At 40.8% G+C, this 27,270-nt stretch overlaps 1 protein-coding gene across 5 annotated transcripts in view; it reads right to left on the bottom strand.

Moving 5' to 3' along the window:
• SSH2 (slingshot protein phosphatase 2) overlaps window positions 1-27,270 on the bottom strand; it is a 260,024-nt gene that overhangs the window by 59,721 nt on the left and 173,033 nt on the right. For all 5 annotated transcript variants that reach the window (XR_008629123.1, XM_004605002.3, XM_055130125.1 and 2 more), the window contains 2 exons: window positions 19,761-19,864; window positions 13,687-13,751 (listed from right to left, as the gene is read on the bottom strand). Coding sequence is in view for 4 of the 5 variants with exons in the window: in XM_004605002.3 (XP_004605059.2) it covers window positions 13,687-13,751; window positions 19,761-19,864 (169 nt within the window). In the remaining variant the exon portion in view is untranslated. The remainder of the gene's footprint in view (window positions 1-13,686; window positions 13,752-19,760; window positions 19,865-27,270) is intronic.

Genomic DNA, 27,270 nt, shown 5'->3' with positions numbered 1-27,270 from the left:
CTCACACAACAGAGACTGGCCCACATCCAAAAGAACAAAAGCAACCAGTGTTGGCGTGAATGTGGGGAGAAAGGGACTCTCCTTCACTGTTGGTGGGAATGCCAACTAGTTCAGCCCTTTTGGAACAGTATGGATGTTTCTCAAAATATTAGAAATTGAGCTCCCATTTGACCCAGCAACACCACTTCTGGGAATATATCCCGGAGATGCAAAAAAGTATAGTAGAAATGACATCTGCACTTGTATGTTCATTGAGGTACTGTTTACAATAGCCAGAATCTGAAAAAAAAAAACTGAGTGCCCGAGAACAGATGACTGGTTAAAGAAACTTTGGTACATCTACACAATGGAATACTATGTACCTGTTAGAAAAGATGAAGTTATGAAATTTGCATGTAAGTGGATCAACATGGAGAGTATCATGCTAAGTGAAATGAGTCAGAAAGAGAGAGACAGACATAAAAGGACTGCACTCATTTGTGGAATATAAAGTAACAGAATGGAAAACTAACACCCAAGGGTAGTAGAAATAAGGACCAGGAGGATTGCTGCACGGCTTGGAAGCCGGCTTCAAATGCTGGGAGAAAAGGCAGCTCAGAGAGAGAAGGGACCACCAAGTAAAGGATGCTTGGAAAGCCCGCTCGGTATGGGAGATGTGTGCTGAAAGTAGACTATAGACCTAACATGATGGCCACTTAACACTTGCATTGCAAACCACAACACCCTAAAGGAGAGAGAGAGAGAAAAAGGGAATGTGCCCGCCATGGAGGCAGGGCATGGAGGGGTCGGGTGGGGTGGTGGGAGGGATATTGGGAACATTGGTTGTGGATAATGGGCACTGGTGGAGGGATGGGTACTTGATCATTGTATGACTAAAACATAAGCATGAAAGTTTGTAAGTCTGTAACTGTACCTCACGGTAATTCATAAAAAAAATATATATATATACATATATATACACATATATATGTGTGTGTGTGTTCCAGTAATGACAGTGACCAAGCTATCTTTCAGCATGTTATGGTTTAAACTATGGTATTCAGAAAATGGGTTAAAGTTACAAATAAATGAGTAACTTACGAAAAGATACAGAAGAATGTTAAGTGCACATTACTATGTGGAAGAAGATCGCAAGAGTTTATATACTATAAAATTCTTTATATTTTGGGTCACACCCAGCAATGCTCAGGGGCACTCCTGGTTACTCTTAGCAGGAGTTACTCTTAGCAGGCTTGGGGGAATGGGATACTGGAAATTGAACCCGGGTTGGCTGTGTGCAAGGCCACTATATTACTACCTTTCTGACTGCAGCATACTATAACATTCTAATTATAAGATATTCTGAAAAACTGTAGAGATGGTTAAAAAAAAAAGTCAGTCACTGCTAGGGATTTGGGGAAAGTAGGAACTTTTCCAGGTCAGTGAACTACTCTGCTGATACTAAAATGGTAGATGCATGTCATTATACATTTGACAAAACTCACAGGCTGTACAACGCCAAGGACAAATACTAATGTGAACTATAGATTCTGAGTAATGATGATGTCAATAGACATTTATCAGTCCTAATAAATGCATAGCTCTGGTGGGAGATTAGTTGATAATTAGGGAGACTATGCTGATAATGAGATAAGAGGGCAGATGAGAAACCTCTACGTTCTGGTCAATTTTTCTACCAATATAAAACTGCCCGAAAAATCTCACCCTTTCCCACAAAGTGTTATATCTTTTTTTTTTTTTCTTTTTGGGTCATACCCAGTGATGCTCAGGGGTTACTCCTGGCAGTGCTTGGGGGACCATATGGGATGCTGGGGATCGAACCCGGGTTGGCCGCATGCAAGGCAAACGCCTTACCCGCTGTGCTATCGCTCTGGCCCCACAAAGTGTTATATCTTATGTCTTATGATAATAAAACCTTTAACAATAAATTATAAAGAGGGCTGGAGGAAACTTTTGGTTGTAATGGATATGTTTGTGGCATGGCTTTTATGGCTACATAACTAACTAAAGTTTTATATATTAACTAAGCACAAGTTGTAAGCACTTTATCTCCTGTACTACCTCTCTTGTTCCTATAATTTTTTCTGCATGTCAATCATACTTTAATAAAGTTTAAGAAAAAGTTCTAGGGGTTGGAGTGAGAGTGCACAGTATGGCCCCAAACCCACATCCTGACAAAAAAAGGAAAAGTCAGAAGTGAGTGAGCACCAGTTTAACAAACTGGAGTGCATGCTTCACACACAAGGAGGCTTGTGTTCAATATCTGGAACCACAGTCTCCTGAGCACCACCAGGAGTAACTCCGGAGTACTGAGTCAGGAGTAGCTCTGTGAGTATTGCCAGAGGAGATTCAAAACTTTCCTCCATAAAAAAGAAGAGAAAAAGAAAATATTGTATTAAAGATAGAAAAAAAGAAGGGGGCAAAGAAATCTGGCAAAACCAGTGTTGGTTATTAGAGCCTGGTAATGAGTTAATGAGGATATATTTTCTTTAGGGAGGCAGTACAGGAGGGGGCATGGTCCCACCTCCATGGCATGTTTGGGAACCATTCCCAGTGGTACTTAGGGGACTGCCTATGGGTGTCAGGGAGGCAAAACATATGTTTCAGCCCGCTGAGCCATCTTTCCAGGCCACGAGGATATGTTTTGATACATGCTTGAAAATCTTTTAAAATAAAGTAAAATGGCTTCCAATCAACCATCATGGAGATATTTACCATAAACAAGCAGAGCACAAGTGCTAAGGACCCAGTGTGGGAAGACAGATAGGGTTCTTGTCCTCATGTAGTATATAGTTTAGTCTACTCTTCTTTTTATCTGTTAACAAAAAGCCAGGAAAATGTGCACTGGAGGCCATTTCCTTTGTATAAAATACCCCACCCCATTCCTTATCTCAGAAGAGAAACGTAATTCCAATTCTATCAACCTGTTCAAGACATTTGTCAGAAACTGGACAGAGATTTTTATCTGGCATTCTTCCAGTGTTCTTCTTGGGATCCCCTTCCTCTAAGCTATGCTACTGTTCCAAAAGTGAAGAGGCGAAGAGACAAAGAAGTTTCATAGCATAAAGGACTCATTCAGCAGTTGAGAAGAACTACCAAGGCCTCTGCCATGTTAGGGAAGCAGAAACAACAGAAGTGGTGGCTATATTAAAGTCTGTCTCCGGGTTTGGGGTGATAGTGCAGTGGCTGGGCGTCTGCCTTGCACAGTTGACCTGGGCTTGATCCCCAGCACCCCATATGTTCTCCAGAGCCCTGTCATCAGTGATCCTCAGCAGTGATCCCTGAACACAGAGCCAGGAATACTGCCAGCTGTGGCCCCAAAACAAAACAAACAAAAAGAGCTCCAAAAAGAGCTCCTACAAGAATGTAACATCCCCCATTTTGATTCCAAGCAACGCAGGTAGAGAGTTGTACTGCTGACTCGATGCTCTATAAAGCATTTTAAGCCAAATTCACTTAGGAGAATCCAAAAGAAACGGGTAATTGTTTTCTTATTTATGTCATCACTATTATTGTAGGGGACATACCCAGCAATGCTCAAGGACCACTGGTTTTCTTTTTGGGTCTCACCTGGAGGTACTCAAGGGGACCATATGGAGTGCTGGGGATTGAACATGGGGTGGGCCATGTGCAAGGCAATCCCCTTAGTCACTGGACTACCACTCCAGCCCTTCAAAGACCACTGGCCCTACATTCAGGACTGCTGTTTCTAGGGGCAGTGGGGAGGCATTAGATACCAGGGATTGAAAACAGGGTGTCAAACACGAACAGCATATATTCTACCTCTTGATCCTCATCCCTGGCCCAGATACTAATGTTTAAATGGAAATGGTTTATCCTCAGTGAACTGGGACCAGGAGAAAACTGTATACACAGATCACAGTAGATACACGAGGTGGTGGGGGTAGCAGTGTGATTCTAGAAAACTCCACAAATGATTAACTAACCAGAAACACAGCAGAGGAAAAATAGGATTTACTATAAACACAATCTCAGACATTATTACACATGTAAAAGGGGGCTTGCCTTAGCTGGCTCTGAGGTAACTGTTCAGTTTCCTGTATATGTAAGAGGCTCTTTTATTCTCTGAGAATTTCTGCCAAGTACAAAAAGCACGGGAACAACTAAACTATGTTTCTGACACTTTTATCTACAGTTTCTACACCAGCGGTGGCAAATGACTGGATAAGCTGTAGCTGATAAAAAGAAAAAAAAATAGGGGCTGGAAAAACAGTACAGCAGGTAGGGCATTAGCTTTTCACAAGACCAACCTGGGTTTGATCCTGGTACCCCAAAGCTATGTCAGGCATGATCCCTGAGTGCAGAGCCAGGAATAAGCCCTGAACACTGCTGGGTGTGGTCCCAAAGCAAAACAACAATAACAAAACAACAAACAAAAAGAAAAATAAAGAGCCCTCCACTAATACTAACCACCATGCACATTATGTAGTCAAGTTAGCAGGTGGGCAGCAAATAGTTCTTTGAGTTATTCAGTGCAAACATTAGTGTTTTTTTTCTAACAAATGAGGTGATAAAAAAAAGTGAGGTATTTAATCATATCAAGAAAATTTCAGGGGCTGGAGTGATAGCACAGCTGGTAGGGCGTTTGCCTTGAATGTGGGTTCGATTCCCAGCATCTCATATGGTCCCCTGAGCAGTGCCAGGGGTAATTCCTGAGTGCAGAGCCAGGAGTGACCCCTGTGCATCACCGGGTGTGACCCAAAAAGAAAAAAAAAAAAAGAAAATTTCAAATGTATGGCTCTCCCTTGCTTCACTGAATCTCCACCTAAGACTAAAATTTAATGGGAAAGGCCCCAGTATTTCATACTAATTTCAGCTTCACTGACTTAGAATAATGGATATACCTCAGATTCACTCAATTTTGATCTTAGATCAAACACATAGACCTCTAGATACTATCTTTAGTAATAAGAATATTTGTTAATATTTAGGGATTATGAGGCCACTTTGGTGGTTCCTGGAGAGCCAACCAGGCCAGATGCTTCAAGCTAGAGCCTGAGGATGCTGTGGTGCTAGAGGTGAGACATAGGTTAGGTGATTCCAAGTGATCCCAAGACAAAAAAAATTGTATTTTTTAATTAAGATACTGTGATTTATAAAGTTATTCGTAGTTGAATTTTAGGCATACAATGTTCCAGCACCAATCCCGCCACCAGTGTCAACTTCCCTCCAGGGGTATCCCCAGGTACCCCACGCCCCCAACTTGCCTTTTTTTTTCTTTTACTATTTTGGGTCACACCCAGCAATGCACAGGAGTTACTCCTGGTTCTGCACTCAGGAATTACTTCTGGTGGTGCTCAGGGGACCCTATGGGATGCTGGAGATCGAACATGGGTTGGCCGTGTGCAAGGCAAATGCCCTACCTGCTGTACTATTGCTACCAGCCACCCCCCAACTTGCCTCCTTGACAGGCACATTTTTTTTTTTTTTGCTTTTTGGGTCACACCTGGCGATGCACAGGGGTTACTCTTGGCTCTGCACTCAGGAATTACTCCTGACGGTGCTCAGGGGGACCATATGGGATGCTGGGATTTGAACCCGGGTCGGCCATGTGCAAGGCAAATGCCCTACCCGCTGTGCTATTGTTCCAGTCCTGACAGGCACATTTTTAAGTTTGATTGTTACAGTTTAAATCTCATGCTTTTAGTGGTTGTTGACTCCGTGGTCTGGATATATAGCTATGTACCCCTCTACACCACTGAGATGTACCCAAGGTCCTTGATTCTTGGCCCCATTACTACCTCCCATCTGCCTCTTCTTACTTCCCCCTCGATTAGGATGAAATTTTTAAAAAATCTTTTTTTTTTTGTAATAATACAGCGGGTAGAGTGTTTGCCTTGCATGTGACCGACCCTGGTTCAATCCCTATCATCCCATACGGCCCCTGAACATTGCCAGGCATAATTCCTGAGTGATACCTGCAGAAACAGGCTAACAGTGCTCAGGGATCACTCCTGGTGGGCTTGAGGGACCTAGGAACTGGACCTGGGTCGACTATGTACAAGGCTGTACTATCTCTCTGGTCCCAAGGATGGAATTTTTTATAGAAAAAAATTCTGCAATGCCAAGACAAAGGACTGAAGCCTTCAAGTTCCTTTTGAACTTCAAGAACTAGGTTCGGAAATTAAAAGAAAAATATCTAAGAGTCGGGAATCGAAGAAATAGTACAGAGGTTATGACATTTGCCTTGCCTGTGGTCAGCCCCAGTTTGATCCCTGGTACTACATATGGTGCCCTGAGTACAGAGCCAAGAGTAATCCCTGAGCACATGCCACTGGGTATAGCCCAACCCTTCTTAAAAAATAAACACCCAAAATCGTAAGAGTCACAGAATAAATAAAAAAAATCCTACTATTTATTCTGAGGTTTATTTCATCTTCTTTTGTTGGGGGCAAAGATGAACAAAATCTAATCATCCAACTTAATTTAATCAAGCCAAAAGAGAAATGTAATTTAAAATGGCTGTTTGGAGATAATATTCTGGAATTAGAACTGACAGCAAAGTCTCCACAATTCACATGGAATAGATAAATGGAATATGATAATGCTTCAGATCCATCTGATTAAAGACTTCATTAAAAAAGATAATATTAAAACTTATTCTATTTGCCCAAGCAAAACAATATTCTAGATTTTATTTGAAAACCTACTGCAAATTTCCGGTGACTGGACCCAGCAATCCTACATGAAGTAGGTCTGAGAAATCATCTCCTGACTGTTTTATTTCTCAGACCTAAGAACCCAACCTCCTCTCAAAGATCATCTACCAACAAATGGTCTTAACATTTCCTGCAGTCACTAATTTAAATAGCGCTAAATCTAAAACCCTGGGAAATGAAACAATGACATCTGTATCATGTCTGATACAGTGCACATGTATGGCATGTGTAAGGCCCTGGGCTCAGAATCCCCCTTGCCGCAAATGTGGATAACCCTTCCTCTCCTCCCCCGCACCAGCACATTGCAGTAGCAACAGGAAATGCACAAACATCATCTGACATCAGGACACATTCCCTCAGAAGCTCATATTGCACCTATGCCTTTCATTTCTTTTCACCAAGAGTCTAACATCATGCTCTGCATGTAATGGTTATCCTCAGAGAAGCCTCATTATCGAGTCCCAAAGTCTAAACAGGCAGTTCACCCTGCTTCAAAGACAAAGGTCTCAAAAATTATGTAAATAATTGAATTCCAGTTGAAAGAACAAAGCAAAGTTAATATCTAAAACAAAAAAGTGGATACAATGTGAATAAACAAAAGAAAAAACTCAATCTTCAAAAGAAATAGAGCTGAGTCTCTTTGGATTTGATTCTCATAATTCTTTAAAATTACCGCCTCCCCCCCCCAAAAAAAAAAAACCTGCTGAATTACATTGTGCACAGTCATTAAAGACATCTACTGAGCCAAGGAGATAGCCCAAATGTATATGTGAGACCCTGAGTTTAATCCTTGGCATCTCCTGGCCCCAGCACCAAACTGTTAGTTTTGCACAGCAGGGCCAAGCATTCCAAGCACAACCTCCCCCTTCCCCACCCCAGGTTGGGTGTGGCTCCTCTTAAAAAATGAAGCATTCATTTACTGATGTGGAAAGATGCCATGAGAAAGTGCGAAGACAGCAGGTTATAAATCTACATCAATTTCCTTGGAGGGCTGGGGGATATACTGGGCAGTGCTTGGGGCTTACTCCTAGTAGAGCTCAGGAAATCAGGTTTTACTTGTTGGAGATTGAACCTGAACCTCCTGCATTAGCCCTTTGTGTTATTTCCCCAGCCTGTTTTAAATTCTCTCTCTCTCTCTCTCTCTCTCTCTCTCTCTCTCTCTCTCTCTCTCTCACACACACACACACACACACACACACACACACACATGCGTGTTCACATAAGATCTGCAAGATAATCCCACTTTGATCCCAGGACTACACATGGTTCTGAGCAGCACCACAAGTGATCCCTAAGCACAAAGTTAGGAGTAACCTCTGGAGGGAAAAAAAAAAAGCTGAAAACTGCTATGAATGATTTTCTTAGATATCAAAATGTTTTTGTTGCTGTTTTTGTTTTTCAGCTTCTTTATACCTTTCCGCAGTGTCTGCTAAAAACAAGAACTACAAACAAACCCATAAGACAGGGCCTGGGAATATAGTTTGGCAGTAAAACATATTTCCTGGATTTTATCCCTGGATCCACAACAGAAATGAAGTACTTATCTATCTATTTATTTATTGCTTTTTGGGTCAAAATACATATATACACAGAACAAATCCATTTTCATTTCAGAAAAATGTACTACAAAACCACAACAAAAACCTATTAAAAAAAGAGAAACCCTTCTGCAAAATACTAAAAAATATCCCCTGCTACTTATTAACACTTTAACTCTGTTTAAGAACATTAAGGGGGAGCGTGTGTGTGCAGGTAGGGTATTTGTCTTGCATATGGTTGACCTGGGTTTGATCCCTGGCATGGTCCTCTGATCACTACCAGAAATGATTCCTGAGCACAGAGATAGGAGTAAGCTCTGAGCATAGCTGGGTGTGGACCAAAATAAAAAACAAAACAAAACAAAACAAAACATTTTTTGACAGGGTCAGAGAGATTGCACGGGGATTAACATGCCAGACCCCTGAGCATATGGTACTCTGAGTACTGCTAGGAGAGTGAACATAGAGCACTGATGGGTGTGGACCAAATCCACATACCCTCCAAAAAAAGAAAAAACAAGAACTGTGTCAGGGTATGACACAGTTCAGATGGACCTGTTTTGATACCTGGTACCAAATGGCCTCCTGCAAGTTGATCACTGGGTCTTGGAGACCCTGTCCCCCAACAAAGCATTAACTTTATTTTTTAATTTAATTTTATTTTTTGCTTTTTTGGTCACATCCAGCAATGCTCAGGGGTTACTCCTGGCTCTGCACTCAAGAATTACTCCTGGCGGTGCTTGGGGGACCATATGGGATGCTGGGGATCGAACCCGGGTCGGCCGCGTGCAAGGCAAACGCCCTACCCGCTGTGCTATCGCTCCGGCCCCCAAAGCATGAACTTTAAATATCAGGAAAGTTCCTAATTTCTTAGTCTACTTAAAAAAACATATCTATTATTGCGCTAGAGTATTATAAAATTACTTTCTTCATTTTATTTGCTACTGTTTTTCTAAGTAGTATTAATGTGACTGTCTTTGGAATGCAGAACTTGAGTGGAGGAAAAACTGATTTAAACTTATTTTCAAAGCAAAAGGCAGGGTTTGGTGCCTCTGTTGTTGGGTTGTTATAACTATAAAGACAGGACTTTCAGTGGACTATCAAACTTTTAACCTTATGTACAAGACCCAGGATGAGAGTCTTAGCATTCCAAATTTAACTCAAAACAAAAGGCTTTGCTTTGCATCTACAAATGCTCTTTTCAGTTAGAAAAGTGCTAATTTGTCCGAAGTCATACAATGTATTCACTTATTTTCTTCAAGATGACTCACTCAATAATCTGAAACATAATGACTATGTGTTTGTAACAATTCAAAACAACTGTAAAATGGCTTGTCATTTGAATTCTGAATTAATTCGGAGGCACCAGTTATATTTTCTGACTTTGTATTTTACAAATGCAAAACAGCTGAAGCTGCAAAGCATCCTTGATTCCTTTTTACAAGGGAAAGAAAACAAACTAATTGTCAATTCTGCCTTCCTAAACTATTCTTTAAAGCTTCTCACCAGTCTTTTGTGTTAAAATGAATTTCTTACATTTGAGGCTGGAGAGGTAGTAGAGGTTAAGACCTTTGTCCTGCCTATGACCACCCAGATCTGCTGGGGGCGCCCCAGAGCATAAATTCCTAAGTAGCTCTCAAGCACCATCAAAGGCCCGACTCCTACCAATTTATTTTAACATTTAAAATGTGCAATCCAAACTGCAGCACATTATCAATGAAAAAAGGATAAAACGAGTGATGACTGATCTTAGTTTTAGCTTTACCAAAACATGCAAAAAAATTTGTGGAAACTATCAACAAATAACTATTAAACATCTATTACTTGCAACTGAAGGAACTGTTTGAAATATGTAATATTGGACCAATAGTATCAACTTCATTTAGAAAATCATGAAAAATACAAATTATTTGGCCAGGGAGATGGCTCAAATGGCTTTGGCATGTGGAACCCTGGGTTCCACTGTTTCATCCCTAGCATAGTGCAGTCTCCCAGCATTGTGGATTAGGGGGGAAAGGAGGGATGGAGGGAGGTAGAGAGAGGAAGAGGGAGGGAGTCTGGGAGGGGAGAGAGGGAGAGAGAGGGAGAGAGAGAGAGAGAGAGAGAGAATCAAAATAATACACAGGAATAAAAAACTATGCTCTCCTTTGTTAATTTATAAAAAGTGTTTCAGATAGAAGTAAGTCAACAAATATGGACAGAGACCAAAGAGCTCAGTGGTAGATGACACATCAGTGTGTGTGAGGTCCTGAGTTTGATTCCTTGCAATGTAGGGCCCCCACCAGGCTATCAACTAAGCCAGAGCCCCACACCGGCTGATGACGGGAAATAACCATCTTTTTTGGTTTAACATCTTTTTAAACATTTTTTGGTTTAACATCTTTTTTGGAAATAACCATCTTTTTTGGTTTGTTTTCCCTTTGTCAGGCAGCGTGGTGATTACTAAACAGGCGTGATCTTGGTGGCGCGGGACGAGGAGGGAAAAAAATAGAAAAGTTATGTAACAAACAGCGGGACTTAATATCTCTACATTCTCAGCAATGGAGAGCCATCAAATGCTTCCTTGACAGTGGGACTGTCTTTTCTTTTTTGGGGGAAACCCTAGCAACAATAGTGAGTTATGTGTTGAAACATGGACTGTAACCAAGATAAAGTGTAAACGAAGTGAAACTTATCACTTACAAGGGCGGGGACTGGGGGGGCGGGAGGGGGCGGGAGGTTTAATGGGGTGGTTGGTGATGGAATATGGGCACGGGTGAAGGGAAGGGTGTTTGAATATTGTATAACTGACATAATCCTGAGAACTATGTAACCCTCCACATGGTGATTCAATAAAATTTAAATTAAAAAAAAAAAAGCAAACAAAAACAAACCATTAGGCACTACCTCTATTAAATAATGAACAGATAAAAATTTTATATTAAATCGAACACTACTTCTGGATTAGGGTATAAAATAATTATGAAGGACTGGAGAAATAGTACAGGGTCTTGTCTTGATAGTAAGGTGCTTGTCTTGCAGGTGACAGACCTCAATTTAAATACCTGGCACTATATATGGTCCTCTAAGCACGGTCAGGAATAGGCAATGAGCACCACAGGGTGTGCCCCCAAGCAAAAGAGGAGCTGGAGTGATAGTACCATGGGTAGGGAGCTTGCTTTGCATGTGGCGACCTGAGTTTGATCCTTGAAATCTTATATGGTCCCCTGTGCACTGCCAGGAGTAACTCCTTTGTGCCACAGGGTGTGGCTCAAAAAAAACAAAACGAAACAAAACAAAAAAAAATAATTATGAGGGGCTGGAGAGCTATCATAGGGCTTAAGATCTTGCTGTGTATTCAGCCTCTAGTTTGAATCCCGAGCACTACATATGGTTCCCTGAGCACCAAGTCAGGAGTAAGCCCTGAGCACCACTGGGTGTGGCTCCAAAACAAAAACAAAGAACATTATTTATGATCATGTAAAAATGGGGAGAGAGGTTCGGTGCTTGCCTTGCACGCTGCTGATCCAGGTTCGAATCCCAATACCACATATACCCCATACCTTGAGCAAAGAAGCAGGAATAGCTCCCTGAGCACTAGTGGGCGTGACCCAAATCCCCCTAAGAAAAACCAACAATAAAAACCTTTCCAGTTAATCTGTGTCTTGAAACCCAAATCTGAATGACCTCCCTAATGTAGAAGGGCTAACACTACCACAGACCTAACTCCCAGCAGGCCACTCTGATTAAAGATGGCTGCCTTCTCTCTTCCATTCTACTACTTTCTGAGGAGCCTTTGGTCCTTCTGAGATGTTTCACTACTACTGACGGAAGAGGTAGAGGTATTTCTTCTGGGCAGTTCAGTAGGTCAGACAAATGTAATAAGAGAAATAGGCCTATTTTAAATTGATAGAAATAGAAGTTCTACTATAAGATAATTGATAATGAAAGAGTGATGATAAATGATGAAACTTGACTTTAGTGTTCAGAAGACATTTGGACATGTGGAGATTATGGCAAATTGAAAACCCAGACAATACTAACGTATGTCCTCTTCCCAAATCTAGTCAAGTTTTGCCATGTGAGAAAAAGATTGAGCATTTAAAAATTTGTATTTTATTTGGGCTGAAGTGATAGCACAGTGGGTAGGGCATTTGCCTTGCACTCGGCCAACCCGGGTTCGATTCCTCTGCCCCTCTCAGAGAGTCCAACAAGCTACTGAGAGTATCTTGCCCGCACGGCAGAGCCTGGCAAGCTACCCGTGGTGTATTTGATATGCCAAAAACAGTAACAACAAGTCTCACAATGGAGACATTACTGGTGCCTGCTTGAGCAAATCGATGAGCAATGGGATGAGAGTGACAGTGATGGTATTTTACTTATTATTACCATTACTTTTGGTTTTGGGACTCGACCTGGCAGTGCTAAAGGGCCATTCCTGACTCAGTGCTCTAGAGGTCATTTCTGATGGTGCTTGGAGGACTATGTAATGCTGGGGGTCAAATGAGTCTCCTGTTTGCAAAACATGCACCCTCCAAAACTATTTCTTTGGCTTCTAGAATTTTTCCTTTAAAAGACAAGCCCCAAGTTTAGAATTTTTTTTTTTTGGTTGTTGTTATTGCTTTTTGTGCTATACCTGGTGGTACACAGGGTTCACTCCTGGCTCCACATGAGGGTCACTTCTATCAGGGCTCAGGGGACCGAATGGGGTACTGGGAATGAACCTGGATTGGTCACAGGCAAGGCAAATATCCCACCCACTGTACTAATACTCTGGCCTAGAATCTGCTCTTTCATGTCCATTAGATCCTCTCAACTGTAAGCATTTGAAATGTGATGAGGAAACGGTTAGAGACAGGTAAGCATCTTGTTTAATATAACATGGTTAATAAAAACCCAAGACTGAGTCTCCTGACTCTGAGACCAGTGTGTATATCTGGCTTATGTGTATTCTTTTTTTGTCCTACTCATGTCATCTGGAATGGCTAACTTCTTCCTGCCAATCTAAATCACATCTTTCAAGACTCAGCTCAAATTCTACTGTTAACTAATTAATACGTTCCTCAACTATGTCAAGTCCTGAAGCCTTTTTCTTTTTTCCTGAGCTCCATGTATGGTCGTGATTAATAACATTCACTGTTGCTTATCAGCAATCTTAAACTGTCAAATCATTTCACATTATCACTTATCACTTATCAATTATTATCTAAGTTCTTTGATAATAGGGATGTTATTTTTTTTTCTATTCCAATTGTTTCAGTATTGCATTAGGACATAAAAAAACACTGCTTAGAGTGAATTACATTAGACAGTCTTTTGAGGAAAAGTGATGCTCCAGGCTGAACTATATGCTTTATATGCAGGAGCCTCAGTTTTGATTCCTGGCACCTCAGTCTCCCTCAAGCATAGTAGCCCGAGAATCTCTAGGTGTGGTCCAAAAATTGAAAACCCAAACGAACAGAAGAATTGTAATCATTCCACTAACTTACCAGTCTGATGTTGTCTTCTGGGCGAAGTAATATGAACATTGCTTGGAGATGCTGTTGGAGATCACCTGGTGAAATTTGCAAAGTAAAAGGTAATTATTCTCAATTGCAATATCAACACAGGTTTTTTTTCCTCCTGTTTAATGATACATATAAAAGAAAGTTCTAGTTCACTGAAGAACTTTTTTTTCTTTTCTTTTTTTTTTTTTAAGGTTTTTGGCTACTTCTGGCTGTACGCAAGTCTTATTTCTCGAAGGTCTCAGGGGATGATATGTGGTGTTGGGGGTCGAACATGGACCAGCTACATGTAAGGCAAGTGCCCTTCCTGCTGTACTACCTCTCTAGTTCCTCTTTAAATAGACACAGAAATTAAGGGAATGATTTGGTATTATTATCTATTTACTATTATTACTTTTTTTTTGTGGGGGTATGGGCCCTTCCAAAGGATGATCAGGAGGTCTGAGGTCTCACTGGCATTTCTCAGTCTATTGGGCAGTCAAATCAATGCAAGGGCATGAAGAGGCAATGCTGCTCGAGCCCTGCAGTACTGGAGTTACACAGGCCACCCATGCAGTGTTGAGGTACTTCAGGGCCATACCTGATGTTTAGGGTTCTCTAAGCATTGAGGTTTTGCTAGGCATGTGCTCTTACTGCTGTAAGATTACCTAGCCCCTTGATTTTTTGGTAAATGAAAAGACAGAGCAACAGGCTTCATTCCCATACATTCACTTTTAATTTATACTATATTTGTTTTGCATTTTTCTGCATTTGTCCTATGGAAGTGCACCAATTTTATGTTTATGTTTACAAAACCGATCTCAGTTCTATACTAAGGAAGATGTTGATGAAAGCAATAGTGAGGTATGATGGGCAGAGGTGGCATTGGCTATGTTTTCAGGTTCACTGAAGGTGCCAATTGAAGGTCGCAATTAAAGGTAGCAATTGAAGGTAGAATCTTGAAAATAGGGTGTGTGGTGTATAGTGTTAGAACTAATAGTAGTTTTGGGGCTGGAGCGATAGCATAGCGGGTAGGGCGTTTGCCTTGCACGCGGCCGACCCGGGTTCCATCTCCAGCATCCCATACGGTCCCCTGAGCACCGCCAGGAGTAATTCCTAAGTGTAAAGCCAGGAGTAACCCCTGTGCATTGCCGGGTGTGACTCAAAAAAGAAAAAAAAAAAAAGAATTACTAGTAGTTTTTAAAAAGCCAACCGTTTTGCCATTCCTATGTTTGCAATTGTAAACCTGTGCTGCACTTTACCCAAGAATATTTTTACATTACCCCTAGAATGTCAACAGCTTTGATTTCCATATTAGTGATTGATATTAAAATGAGAACAGGTCTGGAGAGAGAGCTCAATGGGTAGTGCACATGTTTTGCATGCAGGAGGCCTGGAGCACAGAGCTGAGAGTAGCCACCGAATATTGCTTGGTGTGGTCCCAAAGCAACCAACCAACCAACCAACCAGACAAACAAACAAATGAGAAAACTGAGTGCTAAGGAATATAAACATACATACATATATATTATATATACACATATGTGTGCGCATACATATATGTGTATATATGTATACACGTATCTGTATATATAATTTTGCTTATTTTATTTTATTCATTGCTTACAGCATCAGATATAGGCAGTGCTTGGGTACTATATTTGGCTTTCTGCTTAGGTCATTGATGATGAGGATGGAACCTGGGCCTCCTGAATGCAAAACATGCATTGAAGACTGCTGAGTCATCTTTCTGACTCAGGTATATTCTTTGTTTTCAGGTCACATCTGGCAGTGCTCAGGGCTTACTCTTGGCTCAGGGATCACTCCTGGTGAGGATTCTGGTATCATATGGAGTGCTGGGGAGTAAACCTGGTTGCTGTGAGCAAGGCAAGCACCCTATTGGTGGTACTATCACTCCAGCCACCCAGGTATATTCTACTGAATATTTCAGGTGCTTTAAAATAACCAACCATTATTTGATTCTTCATTCTATTCTAAATAGGTGTCGTATTAGAATTATGTGTATATACAACCATCATTAACAATATTATAAATCACAGTATCTCAATTAAAAAAAAATTTCGGGATATTGAACATTATATAATTGAAACCCAACCATGAACAACTTTGTAACTGTATATGTCCTTTTGATAAAAAAAAAGGAATTTAAAAAATAAAACACTTAAAGGGGACTGAAGCAATAGTACATCGGGTAGGGCACTTGCCTTGCACTTGGCTGACATAGGCTTACTCCAAGAAACCCAATTAGTCCCAGAATTCCTAACAGGAGTAATCCCTGTGCACTGCTGAGTGTGATCCAAAAATCAAACCACACAAAGAAAGAACAAAACTGGGAGCAGGACCAGAGAACCAGTAGACGGAAAGAGAGAAAGGGAGAGGAAGAACACAGGAGAGAGAGAAAGAAAAAAAGAGAGTTCAAGAAAGAGACTATTATAAACATCTAGAAGAAAGAGACTAATTTTCTTTCTTTCTTTCTTTCTTTCTTTCTTTCTTTCTTTCTTTCTTTCTTTCTTTCTTTCTTTCTTTTTTTTTTTTTTTGCTTTTGGGTCCCACCTGGCAATGCATAGGGGTTACTCCTGACTCTGCACTCAGGAATTACTTCTGGTGGTGCTCAGGGGACCATATGGGATGCTGGGAATTGAACCTGGGTTGGCCGTGTGCAAGGCAAATGCCCTACCCAATGTGCGATTGCTCCAGTCCCAAAAGGGACAAATTTTTAGAAAAATATAATTTTCTAAGATAAACACAGGGAGAAATAGTTTGAAGAAATAAAAAAAAAATCAAAACAGTAATCAAACGTCTTCTTAAAAGCAAAAGCCAGGATCAGATGACTTTAAGAGTGATTTCTAAAAATAATTCTGAGAAGACATAACACCTATGCTTCTCAAATTCTTCCAAAAGGAGGCAATATTCCCAAATACAATACAAGGAATGTTCTTGACTGGAAAACCAGACAAAGACAGTACTAGAAGATTACAGACTGTTACCTCTGATAAACAAAGATTAAAAAAAAAAATCTCCAACAAAGTCAAGGCAAATCTATTCAAAAAGAGAATTATTCATCATGATCAAGTGGGATTCATTCTAGTAATGCAAAGATGATTCAAAATACTAAAATAAATTAATATAATAAACTACATTAACAAGAGAAAAAACCATGATCACATCAATAGTTGCTGTAAAAATCTCTAAAAAATTAAATATCCATTTATGATAAAAATTCTCAACAAACTGAGACTAAAGAAATATTCTTAAATATTATGAAAGTCTTTTTTTTTTTTTCTTTTTGGGTCACACCTGGCTACGCACAGGGGTTACTCCTGGCTCATGCACTCAGGAATTACTCTTGGCAGTGCTCAGGGGACCATATGGGATGCTGGGAATCAAACCCGGGTTGGCTGCGTGCAAGGCAAACACCCTACCGGCTGTGTTATTGCTCCAGCCCTGTGAAAGTCTTATGTGACAAATCCACAGGCAACACCACAGGCAACAACTGAAACTTTTCCCCTGCTTCCCACAAAATCAGGAACAAAACAAGAATATGACCACTCTCATCTGTACTGTTCAGCATAGTTTTGGAAGTCCTAGCCAGAGCACTTAGACAAGGAAATGATGAAGCTCTAGGGATTTAATTCAATAACTGCATTTTCCTTGTATGTGTGAAGCCCTGGGTTCAACTTCCAAAATGAAACAGAAGAAGATATAAGGTGCTAGAAAAAACGTAAATCAAGTAGGGCATTTGCCTTACATGCAGCAGACTAGGTTTGATACACTGCACTCCTGAATCTGTCAGGAGCAATCCCTGAGTGCAGAACCAGGAGAAAACCCTGAGCACAGCTGGGTGTGGCAGAAGAAAGAGAAAAGAAAGGAAATACAATTGAATTCCTGTGGAACTGGAAGAGAGGGAAACTCCCTATTTGCAAATAACATGATAGTTTACACAAAGAATATATACAACTTCACCAAAAAATACTCTAGAGGACAAGAAAGCTAGCACAAGGGGTAAGGCATTTGCCTACGTTTGGCCAACCTAGGTTTTACGCTCTGCATCACATATGGTCCCCCAAGAAATACCATGAATGATTTCATGTATCTGGATATTTTAAATGCTGCTCAGATAAACTAGTTTAAAAAAATATGTACAAGGGGCCAGAGAGATAGCACAGCAGGTAGGACGCTTTCCTTGCATGCAGCTGATGACCTGGGTTTGATTTGGGACACCACATATGGTACCCCAAGCACCACTAGGAGTGATCTTTGAGTGCAGAGTCAGGAGTAAGCCCTGAGCACTGCTGGGTCTGACCCCGAGACAACAACAATAAAACAAAATAAAGAGGGGTAAGGGATAAAGAAAAGGAGAGAGGGGGAAAAGGGGAGAGGTATAGAGGAGTGAGGGAAGGAGAGGAGGAGGGAGAGAGGAGAGGGAAGGAGGGGGGAGGGGAGAGAGAGATGAGAAGGTGGGGGGGAGAGAGAAAGAGTGTGTGCATAAGAAAGTACAATAAGACTTGGCGAGCTCTCAATTCTGCTACCATCTTTCAGTTACTGTGAGCTCAGCCGAGGCAGCTCCAGTTTAAGTGAAGCTTTGTGAGCTGTGTGTGGCTTTGTGTGCTGCATATATACCAAAACACACTACTTCATCTGTCTAGTCTGGGTCACAAATCAAGCCCATTCAATTCGTGTTAAAAGCTGTTTTTCTTTTAGAATGGGAAGAGCTAAATGAACAAAATAAAAAAACCTGGTGGCAGCTAAGTGTGAGGATATAACTTAAAAAAGTTCAGAGACCTGGGGCTGGAGCAATATCACAGGGGGTAGGGCGTTTGCCTTGCACGTGGCCGACCGGGTTCGAATCCCAGCATCCCATATGGTCCCCCGAGCACCGCCAGGAGTAATTCCTGAGTGCATGAGCGAGGAGTAACCCCTGAGCGTTGCCTGGTGTGACCCAAAAACCAAAAAAAAAAAAAAAAAAAGTTCAGAGACCTGAGAATACAGCAGGTGGAACACTTGGCTTGCATATAGCCGACCACGTTTGATCTCTGGCACCCCAGAGAGTCCCCTGAGTCCATTAGGCATGATCCCTGAGCACTGCAGGGTGTGACCCTAAAACAAATACACACACACACACACACACACGAAAAGACAAAAGTTTAACAAGGACAAACCCTCTAAAAATCACTGACCTCAAGGGGTCAGAGAGATAGTACAGCGGGTAAGCTGCTCGCTTCGCACACGCCGGACCCAGATTGAACCCCAGCATCCCATAATCCCCTGAGTCATTCCTAAATGCAGAGCCAGGAGTAATCCCACATCCCTGGATGTGGCTCAAAAAACAAACCAAAACAAACCAAAACAAAAACAAAAAACCCACTGACCTTTCTTACTATTACTTGCCACGAACAAGTAAAAGTAATCACCGGGTGTGGCCCCAAACCAACCCAACCCTACAATATCCCCACACTCCTCGCCCCCTGCCACACACACACACAGTGACTTCTCTTACTGTTACGTGCCACAGAACAATTTGCCTAGCATCTCAGTCAAATAAGCTGGATTTAAGCCAATATGTTCTTTTTATTCTAAGTGATAAATCCCACACCAGAAATACAAAGTTGAACTGGGTCTGCTTACTTGGTACATTCAGTTTTGGGAGAAGCATTTTCCCTCCCCAACCCCCTGTTAGGGAGTTTTGAAGACGAAATGTTAGAAAGTAGAATCCAAAGATGGCTTTCAAAAGTGTCTTTTCCCTTTGCTTTTTAAAATTTTTCATGGGGGCAAGGAGGGGGGCGGGCGTGAGGGTGTGGTGGTGCAGTGAGATAATACAAGGGTTAAGGTAACTTGCCTTGCCTGCCGCTGACCCTGATTTAAATCCCAGCTTGCTGTTAGAAGAGAGGCATAAAGCTGGTTATCCCAGAATGATCTGACAGTGAAAGAAAACCGGAAAAAAAAAGCATAATATAATGCTTTTTTGTGCTATTAAGAACAGATGGATAAACAAGATGAGGCAGGGGGCTTTTCAGAATAAAACAAATGGTTCAAAAGGAACGGTGAATGTAGAGCTTTACCTGCATGCTTGTTGCGTCTATGGCTGATTCTTGGAGTGGATGAGCCATTTCCCCGTGGCAGAAAAAGTGCAGCACCTTTGACAGTTAGAAAGCTCTCGCTGATGCTACAAAGAAAAAGCAAAAGAAATAATGTTATTTGAGGAAGGAAATAGAGAAAGATGGAGAACTTTCTCATGAACTACCTTGACCAATCTCTCCTTCCTATTCTATTTTTTTGCATTTTTTAAAATTTATTTTTTTATTGAATCACCATGTGGAAAGTTACAAAGCTTTCAGGTTTAAATCTCAGTTATACAACTTAAATCTCCTCCCTATTCTAAAGACCCAACTTCAAGGGATAAAGTAAAATCGAAAGTGATTCTGGGGCCAACCCCCAGTCTCCTGTATATACTGTATATATATGTACGTACGAGCTTCAGCCCTTTGAGTCATCTTTTACCCCCTGATAATCTATATTCTAATTAACTTCTCACAGCATTCTCATTTTATTAGTCCTGTACCCCTACCTTATGCACTCTAGTAAGCAGTATCACAGCCAGGGCCAGGAAAATGGTTCAAAGGACTGAGGCACAAGCTTTACATGCAGGCGGCTGGGTTTGATCCCTGGCACTATAGTATCCTAGAACTGGCAAGAACAATCCTCAAGCACAGAGCCAGGAGTAGGCCCTAAGACCACCAGGTGTGGCCCAAAACCAAAGGAAAAAAATAAGTAATTCTGATTTTTCATAGTGTTATATACTCCACACGGTTTTTCTGAAATGAAACTTTAAATACATAAACATTATGTGGCAGCAGCAGGCAGAGAAGAGTTAGGGCTCTGGAACCTGACTGCCTGGGTTGGACTCTTACTCCTTTGTTTTTTAAATTATTTTATTTCTTATTTACTTTGGTTTTTGGATTGTGTGTGTGTGTGTGTGTGTGTGTGTGTGTGTGTGTGTGTGTGGTGGGGGGAGGGGTGAAGGGGGGATGGGGTTGGGCACTGGGGACTGCTGAGGCTGGAGGGTTACACCCAACTTGGTTCTCAGGGGAACTATATAGTTTGACCATACAGTTCAAACCCAGGTCTCCCACATGCAAAGTTTGATTTCCAGCCCTCTGAGTCATCTCCCAGGTCCTGGCTCTGCTATTTCTTGCTTGGGCAAATAGGGACGGGATTAAATAACAAAGGACTTGAAAAATGAGGTTATAGTGAGAAGTTAATATGAAAAGAGATTATTAGGGATCAGGAGATGTCTCAAAAGGCTGAAACTCATGCATTCTATGCAGAAGCCCAGGGACTGAACCATAGCACTATATAGTCCCTGAGAACGGCACTGGGTGTGATCCAAAACAGCAATGATTTAAAAAAAATATACAGCTTATTAGGGAGGTATGTGCTTATTAGGGTGGTGATAGTAAACCTTTACTAATTAGTCATTATTTTAGATCCATGATTATAAAAATGGTATTTCAGCAGTGTTTTAATCAAAGCCAAACTATAGTTACTAAGAACAGATCCAGGGCTGGAGCAATAGCACAGCAGGGAGGGCGTTTGCCTTGCATGCGGCCAACCCGGGTTCGATTCCCAGCATCCCATATGGTCCCCTGAGCACCGCCAGAGGTGATTCCTGAGTGCAGAGCCAGGAGTCACCCCTGAGCATAGCTGGGTGTGACCCAGAAAGAAAAAAAAAAAGCAAAAAAAAAGAACAGATCCATGGCTATGGAGACTGCAGCTCTGGTTTGAATCCCAGGCCCCACATATGGTTGGTTCCCTAAGCACAGTTAAGAGTTACTCCTGACTACAGTGGGGGCAGAGACTCTGAACACTGGAGGGTGTGGCCCAGCTCCCCAATTAACCAAAAATAATGACAGACCCAAAGTGTTCAGAAAAAAATTTGTTTAAAATACACAGACACATACAAAATAAAATACCTAATAACAGTAATTAATCAAAGGTTTACTTCCATTCTCACATGAACTGGAAAGTACTAACACTGGAAGTGTTTGATCCACAAGAGTTTGCCCTCTATGCTAACATGATCCATCAGCGAAAAGATGGATGTTTTGTTTTTGTCTTTAAAGCATCAACAGTGATGGGGAATTATTATTTAGAATAGAGGCTATTCAAAATACAATTACTGACAGCCACAGAAAACTCAAAATACCTAAATTATTAATATCAACTGGCTATCACTATATTGTCAAACACTGGAAATAGTGCTGAGCACATATTAGCTGTTCAACAAGATATTTGATAGTATGAGTTAGTCCAATGCTTTTTTTCCCCTACACTGTTATATCTGCCCCATCTTGCAGCAGGAATTTTAACTTAAAGAGAAATTTCACAAAGGGTTGGGGTGCATGGCTTTGTAGATGAGAGCCCTGGGTTTGGCCCCTAGCATGGACATATCTTCCAAGTGAGCACTGTACCAGGAACAGCCCCTACCACTACCAAGTGTGGCTCCAAAACTAACATAGAACTCAATATATGCTGCAGATTAATGGAGTATAAGATACAAATATCCAATGATCAGTAATAGGCAAAGTTAAACCCCCTAAACAATGTTGTCAAATGGTGTATCTTTTTACTCAAGTAGCATGAAACTGATAAAAGTTCTGAAGTAGAACTTCATAAACAAATAAAAAGAATCATAAGAATTCACAGATGCCAGTTAAATTTTTTTGTTGTTGTTTTGTATGTTGAGGCTGGGGATGTGGCGTAGTGGGAGAGCACATGTCCTGGGTTTGATCCCTTGTACCACAAAGAAGGAAAAAAAATCATGCTGGTTCAGAGATACTGCCTTTACTATGTTTTGTTTTTGTCTTTAAAGCATTATGGTCTATTGCACAAGTTTTTTTCTCTTGTTACATTTGTGGTATGCACATGTCACCCTGCTGTGGGTCATTCTGTTTCACTCATATTACGGGAACAACCTAAAACAAAATGTCTGAGTGACAGGATGAGCTGGGTACACCACAGACAGGAAATGAAATTCGTACTTCTGCCAACACAGCAACTGTCTGCTTTGCTAAATGAAAATACTTTAAAATCAAGGGCAAGCATTGTATATATCATTAGGCAAAGTTATAGTGGTGGGTACTCTGGTGTCCGGCAAAGTGGTCTCTATACTTTCAAAACCTGAAGGATATATTATTGAAAAGTTTTTTTTAAAACAACAACAACAACAACACCCAAGTCTACTTCAGTCTTTTCTTTTGTGAGACAGGCAGTTTTCTCTTTGAGTAATACTAGGTGAAAAAAACCAACTTCCTGGTTTTGGAGTTCTGTTGATAAAACTGTAGACTTTAAAAGCCTATTTGTGTTCCTTAGTATGTTATGTAAGCACATGGAAAACCCAGGTTTGCTTCCGGCAGTCTGTAATCCCCTGAGCACTGTTGGGAGTAACCTCCAAGTACCAAGTCAGTAGTAGTAGCCCAAGAATATCACTGGTGTGGCCCAAAACCCAAAAATAAATGAATAAATTGTATGTAGTGCTTTCATACTTAAAAGATGGGGGAAGGGTCTTTGGTTAACTCAAAGCCCCCTCCTGATTGTAAGAAAGATGAGGGCTGGAGAGATAGTATAGGAATTAAGGTGCTTGTCTTTTTTTAAAAAAAAAAAAATTTCATTTATTTATTTATTTTGCCTTTTGGGTCACAACCAGCGATGCTCAGTGGTCACTCCTGGCTCTGCACTCAGGAATTATCCCTGGCGGTGCTCAGGGGACCATATGGGATGCTGGGCATCGAACCCGGGTCGGCCGCGTGCAAGGCAAATGCCCTACCCCCTGTGCTATCACTCCAGCCCCCTAAGGTGCTTGTCTTGCATAAGGGTTCCATCTCCAGTGCCACATGGTTTCTCAAGCACTGCCAGGAATGGCCCACCAGTACAGAGCCAGGCATAGGACCCAGCACCAGCTGTATCCCAGTTCTCCCCTCCCTCCAAGAAAAGAAAGACAAGGAATTAAATTCACTTAAGGTATAAGGGAAAGTGTGTTTTGTTTTGTATTGTTGGGCCATATGCCCAGTTGTGCTCAGTGATCACTCCTGGCCATGCTCGGTGGACTATATGCAGTGCTGGGGACTTAACCCAGGTTGGCTACCTAAGGTAAGCAAGCATCTTACCCTCTGGCCCTGGAAAAAGAGGTCTTTCTATTTTAATCATTACAAAACCCGATACATTAAAATACACAGCAGATGTAGCCAGAAACGAGACTACTAGGTGTAGCAATTTTTTTTTTTTTAACTCAGAGTCATGGCTGACATAGTCTGGGTAGTACAATCAAAATTGATCCTCTTTACTCAGTGCCCCCAGCCTATGTCTCTCCTGGTTATTGTAACAGCAGCATACAAGGAATAAAAATTCCTCATCACCACTAAAAATAAATCAAAGCTTTATAAATGAAACCAAAGATAGGATTGATCACAGTATCATGGAAATAGGAAACAAACAACCCCCCAAACCACCAGTTTAGGTAAATCCAATTCAACTTGAAACAAAAATTTGGGGCAGGAGGGTAGGTTGGAAGTTTGGGCCACACCTGGCTGTGCTCAGGGCTTAGTGTTGACTCTGCTCAGGCGAATCTATCTGGTTAAAGACAGAACTGGGATCAGCTGCATCTTAACCCCTGTATGATCTCTCTGGCCCCCTAACTTGAAAATTAAATGTATTATTTTCATATGAAGAAAACTATATTTAAATTTGATCACATGCTCAAAGATGCAAGTAAAAGCTGAGTGTACCTTGCTGGTTAACAAGAGATTCATTTATGTAATAGTGTTCTTTCTGAAACAGATGCCTAAAGATTCATGGATAGAGCTGGTCTCTAAAAATTTAGAAAAGTAGGGGGTAAAAAAAAAAAACAAAAAAAGCAAGAAAAAACTTAGAAAATTTTAAAAATATGTATAAAAAATGTCATTTATTTTCTGATTTCCCTACAGTCTGGCTCAGAAACAGAAATTCCTTAGTAAGTTCTCTGTATTATCCATATCTGATTAATATATGTTAGCTTTTGCTAAACACAAATCCAAAAGGACTTAAGAACTCAACTGATATTAAAGGAGATAAGTACATACCATTCTTTCTTGATCTAAAGACAGAATAACTACCTCCTGGACAATAAAATGACATAAGATCATTCTCTGAGTGACAGTGAGGTGCCTCAGAGACTTTATCAGAATACAACTGCAGAACTATTTTTCTTTCATAAAAATCACTTGTTCAACAATGAGAGTCTTTCTTAGTTAGAGGAAATGAACCAATAATAGCTAACTTGACTAGATGTCTATTGTATGGTAGGCACTAAGCTAAGCACTTTTGGGGGGGGGACAGAAGGTACACCCAACAGTACTCATGCTTACTCCTGGCTGGCTCTGAGCTCAGAGACCACTCCTGGTCATGGGGGTCTATATGGGTACTGCAGATTAAACCTGGGTTGGCCACCAGCAAAGCAAGTGTCCTGCCTATTGTACTAACCTCTCTGGCCCCAGTTAAGCCCTTTCCATTACTTTATTTATTCTTTACAACAGTACTTACTATCAAGTGGGCACTATTTTTCATTCCTAAAGAGACTGAGGAGTTCAGAAATGTAAACTATTTGCCCAAAATTATACAGTTAGTAATCCTTAGAAAAAGGATTTAAACCAAGGTCTGATCTGAAACACTATCTACTGTGCTGTCCTCTTTTTATGATAAAGCTTGTGCAGATGAAATGCAATGCTGTCCCTACAGAATTTTTCAAGAGAGGAAAAGTCAAAAGCAGAATGCAGTGGTAGAGCACATGCAGGTATGAAGCCCTTGGTTTGAAAAATAAACAACTCCCCCTGCCAACAAACCATAGAGCTCAAGAGATTGAGAGAAAGGAATGAAATCCATCTAGATCTCTTCTTAATTTTTTGTTCCCTCATCAAGGCCAGGAACAGAAAGACTACACTGAGGGGAGTGAAGCTCATCTGGCCGGGAGAGAAATCCAGTTGGGCTGAACAGCAGAGAAAAGAACTGTGAACTTCTGTCAGGAAAAACAGTAGCACTTTAATCTCAAAAACAGAGGAAAGACATGGCAGAGATGTTCATCAGTGAGCGGTACAAAGCATGCCTCACGTCGTGGGGTGGGGCTGAGGTTCTAATCCCAACACCTCACCACTACATAAAAAGCTGGGGAGTGGGGTGCCAGAGAGACAGCTCAAACGGCTGGGCACATGCAAGAGGCATGGGTTTGTTTGATCCTGGGCATCTAAGAGTCCCCCGAGCACCAGTGGGAATAATTTCTCAGCACAGAAGTGGGAGTAGTCTCTGAGTACCATCAGGTATGGTCCAAACACCAATTTTTTTTTTTTTTAAAGGAGAAAGGATATTCTAAAGTAAGTTTGCTGGAGAACTCTGCCAATTCCTCCCCTTCCAAAATCACTCCCTGAGGCATGACATTTGTTTACTGGCAGTTTCTTCTAAGGTGAATTGTAAAGGAAAAAGTTCAGCTATGAGAAGAAAATACTTAACTGTTCTGAGGTTGGAATGATCTTTGAAGAATGTGTCCAGAGTGATCATCCATGACCAGAAGGAAGGCCAAGGAAGCAAAGCAAGTACCAACACAGCGAGCCAAACTTTGAATGTCAGTTGGATAGACATTTTTCTGTTCTGCACTCAACACTCAGAAAGGATTATTGACTATAGAAATCAAATTTCAGAGAGTGGGTGTAGTGCTTTTATTTCAACATTTAAATGAGGAAGTAGATTTTCATGTTTATAATCCTTTTAATGCCAAACTCTTGAGTTTATCTGGTAGTTCTGCCTGGAGCCAAAATTTATAGGTACATTATTGTGCAAGAATGCAAAGTCATAGTTAGTTATTGATTACACACAATATAATAGCAGAAAGTCAGTTGTATGTTAAGTTCAAATAATCATAATCTAAACTGTTATGTTTTTGTCTTAAAAGAATATTCATGTAGGGGTAATTTTAAAGTACATTCCACCCTTCCAATACTCAACTTTTCCTGATAAGATTTCTGTTTATTTAGCTGTTTTTGACTGTATCACATAGAAAGGGAATTTTGTAGTATAAAGCTCCAAATATGAGATCAGAAGCCAAAGGAGCCATTAATACTAGTGTCTACTGAAAAGCTTGGCACTCAAAAGATAAGGAAAAATTGTGTCTTTAGTTATAAAATATTGTGGCAAAAGTCAAAAGTACACTTCTAGGTGATGAGAAAAATTTCATTCTACAATCCTAAAGGAAATCAGATTATAACAGGACAAAATCTATACCCAAATATCGTATTTTTCTCTGTTACATTCTTTACCTCCATCCTACATGGTGACAATATTAGAAGGGAACACACCCTAAGAGCATTAATTTCTAGATATATGCCTATGAATATAGGCAGCAAGAATATTCTTATAAGCAGACAAGTGTTGAAAAATCTGAGAAAAGTTTATGACTCTAGTTCTTACTCATTAGTACAACCATCAGACCATTTTAATTCCATCTAATATTCTACCTATTCTGTTCACAATGACAGCACAGAATCCCCA

This window comes from Sorex araneus, chromosome 3 (genome assembly GCF_027595985.1).
Source record: "Sorex araneus isolate mSorAra2 chromosome 3, mSorAra2.pri, whole genome shotgun sequence".
NCBI classification, from domain to species: domain Eukaryota; kingdom Metazoa; phylum Chordata; class Mammalia; order Eulipotyphla; family Soricidae; genus Sorex; species Sorex araneus.
Note: the sequence above shows the minus strand (reverse complement) of the source record. Positions and strands in the feature narration are given on the sequence as shown.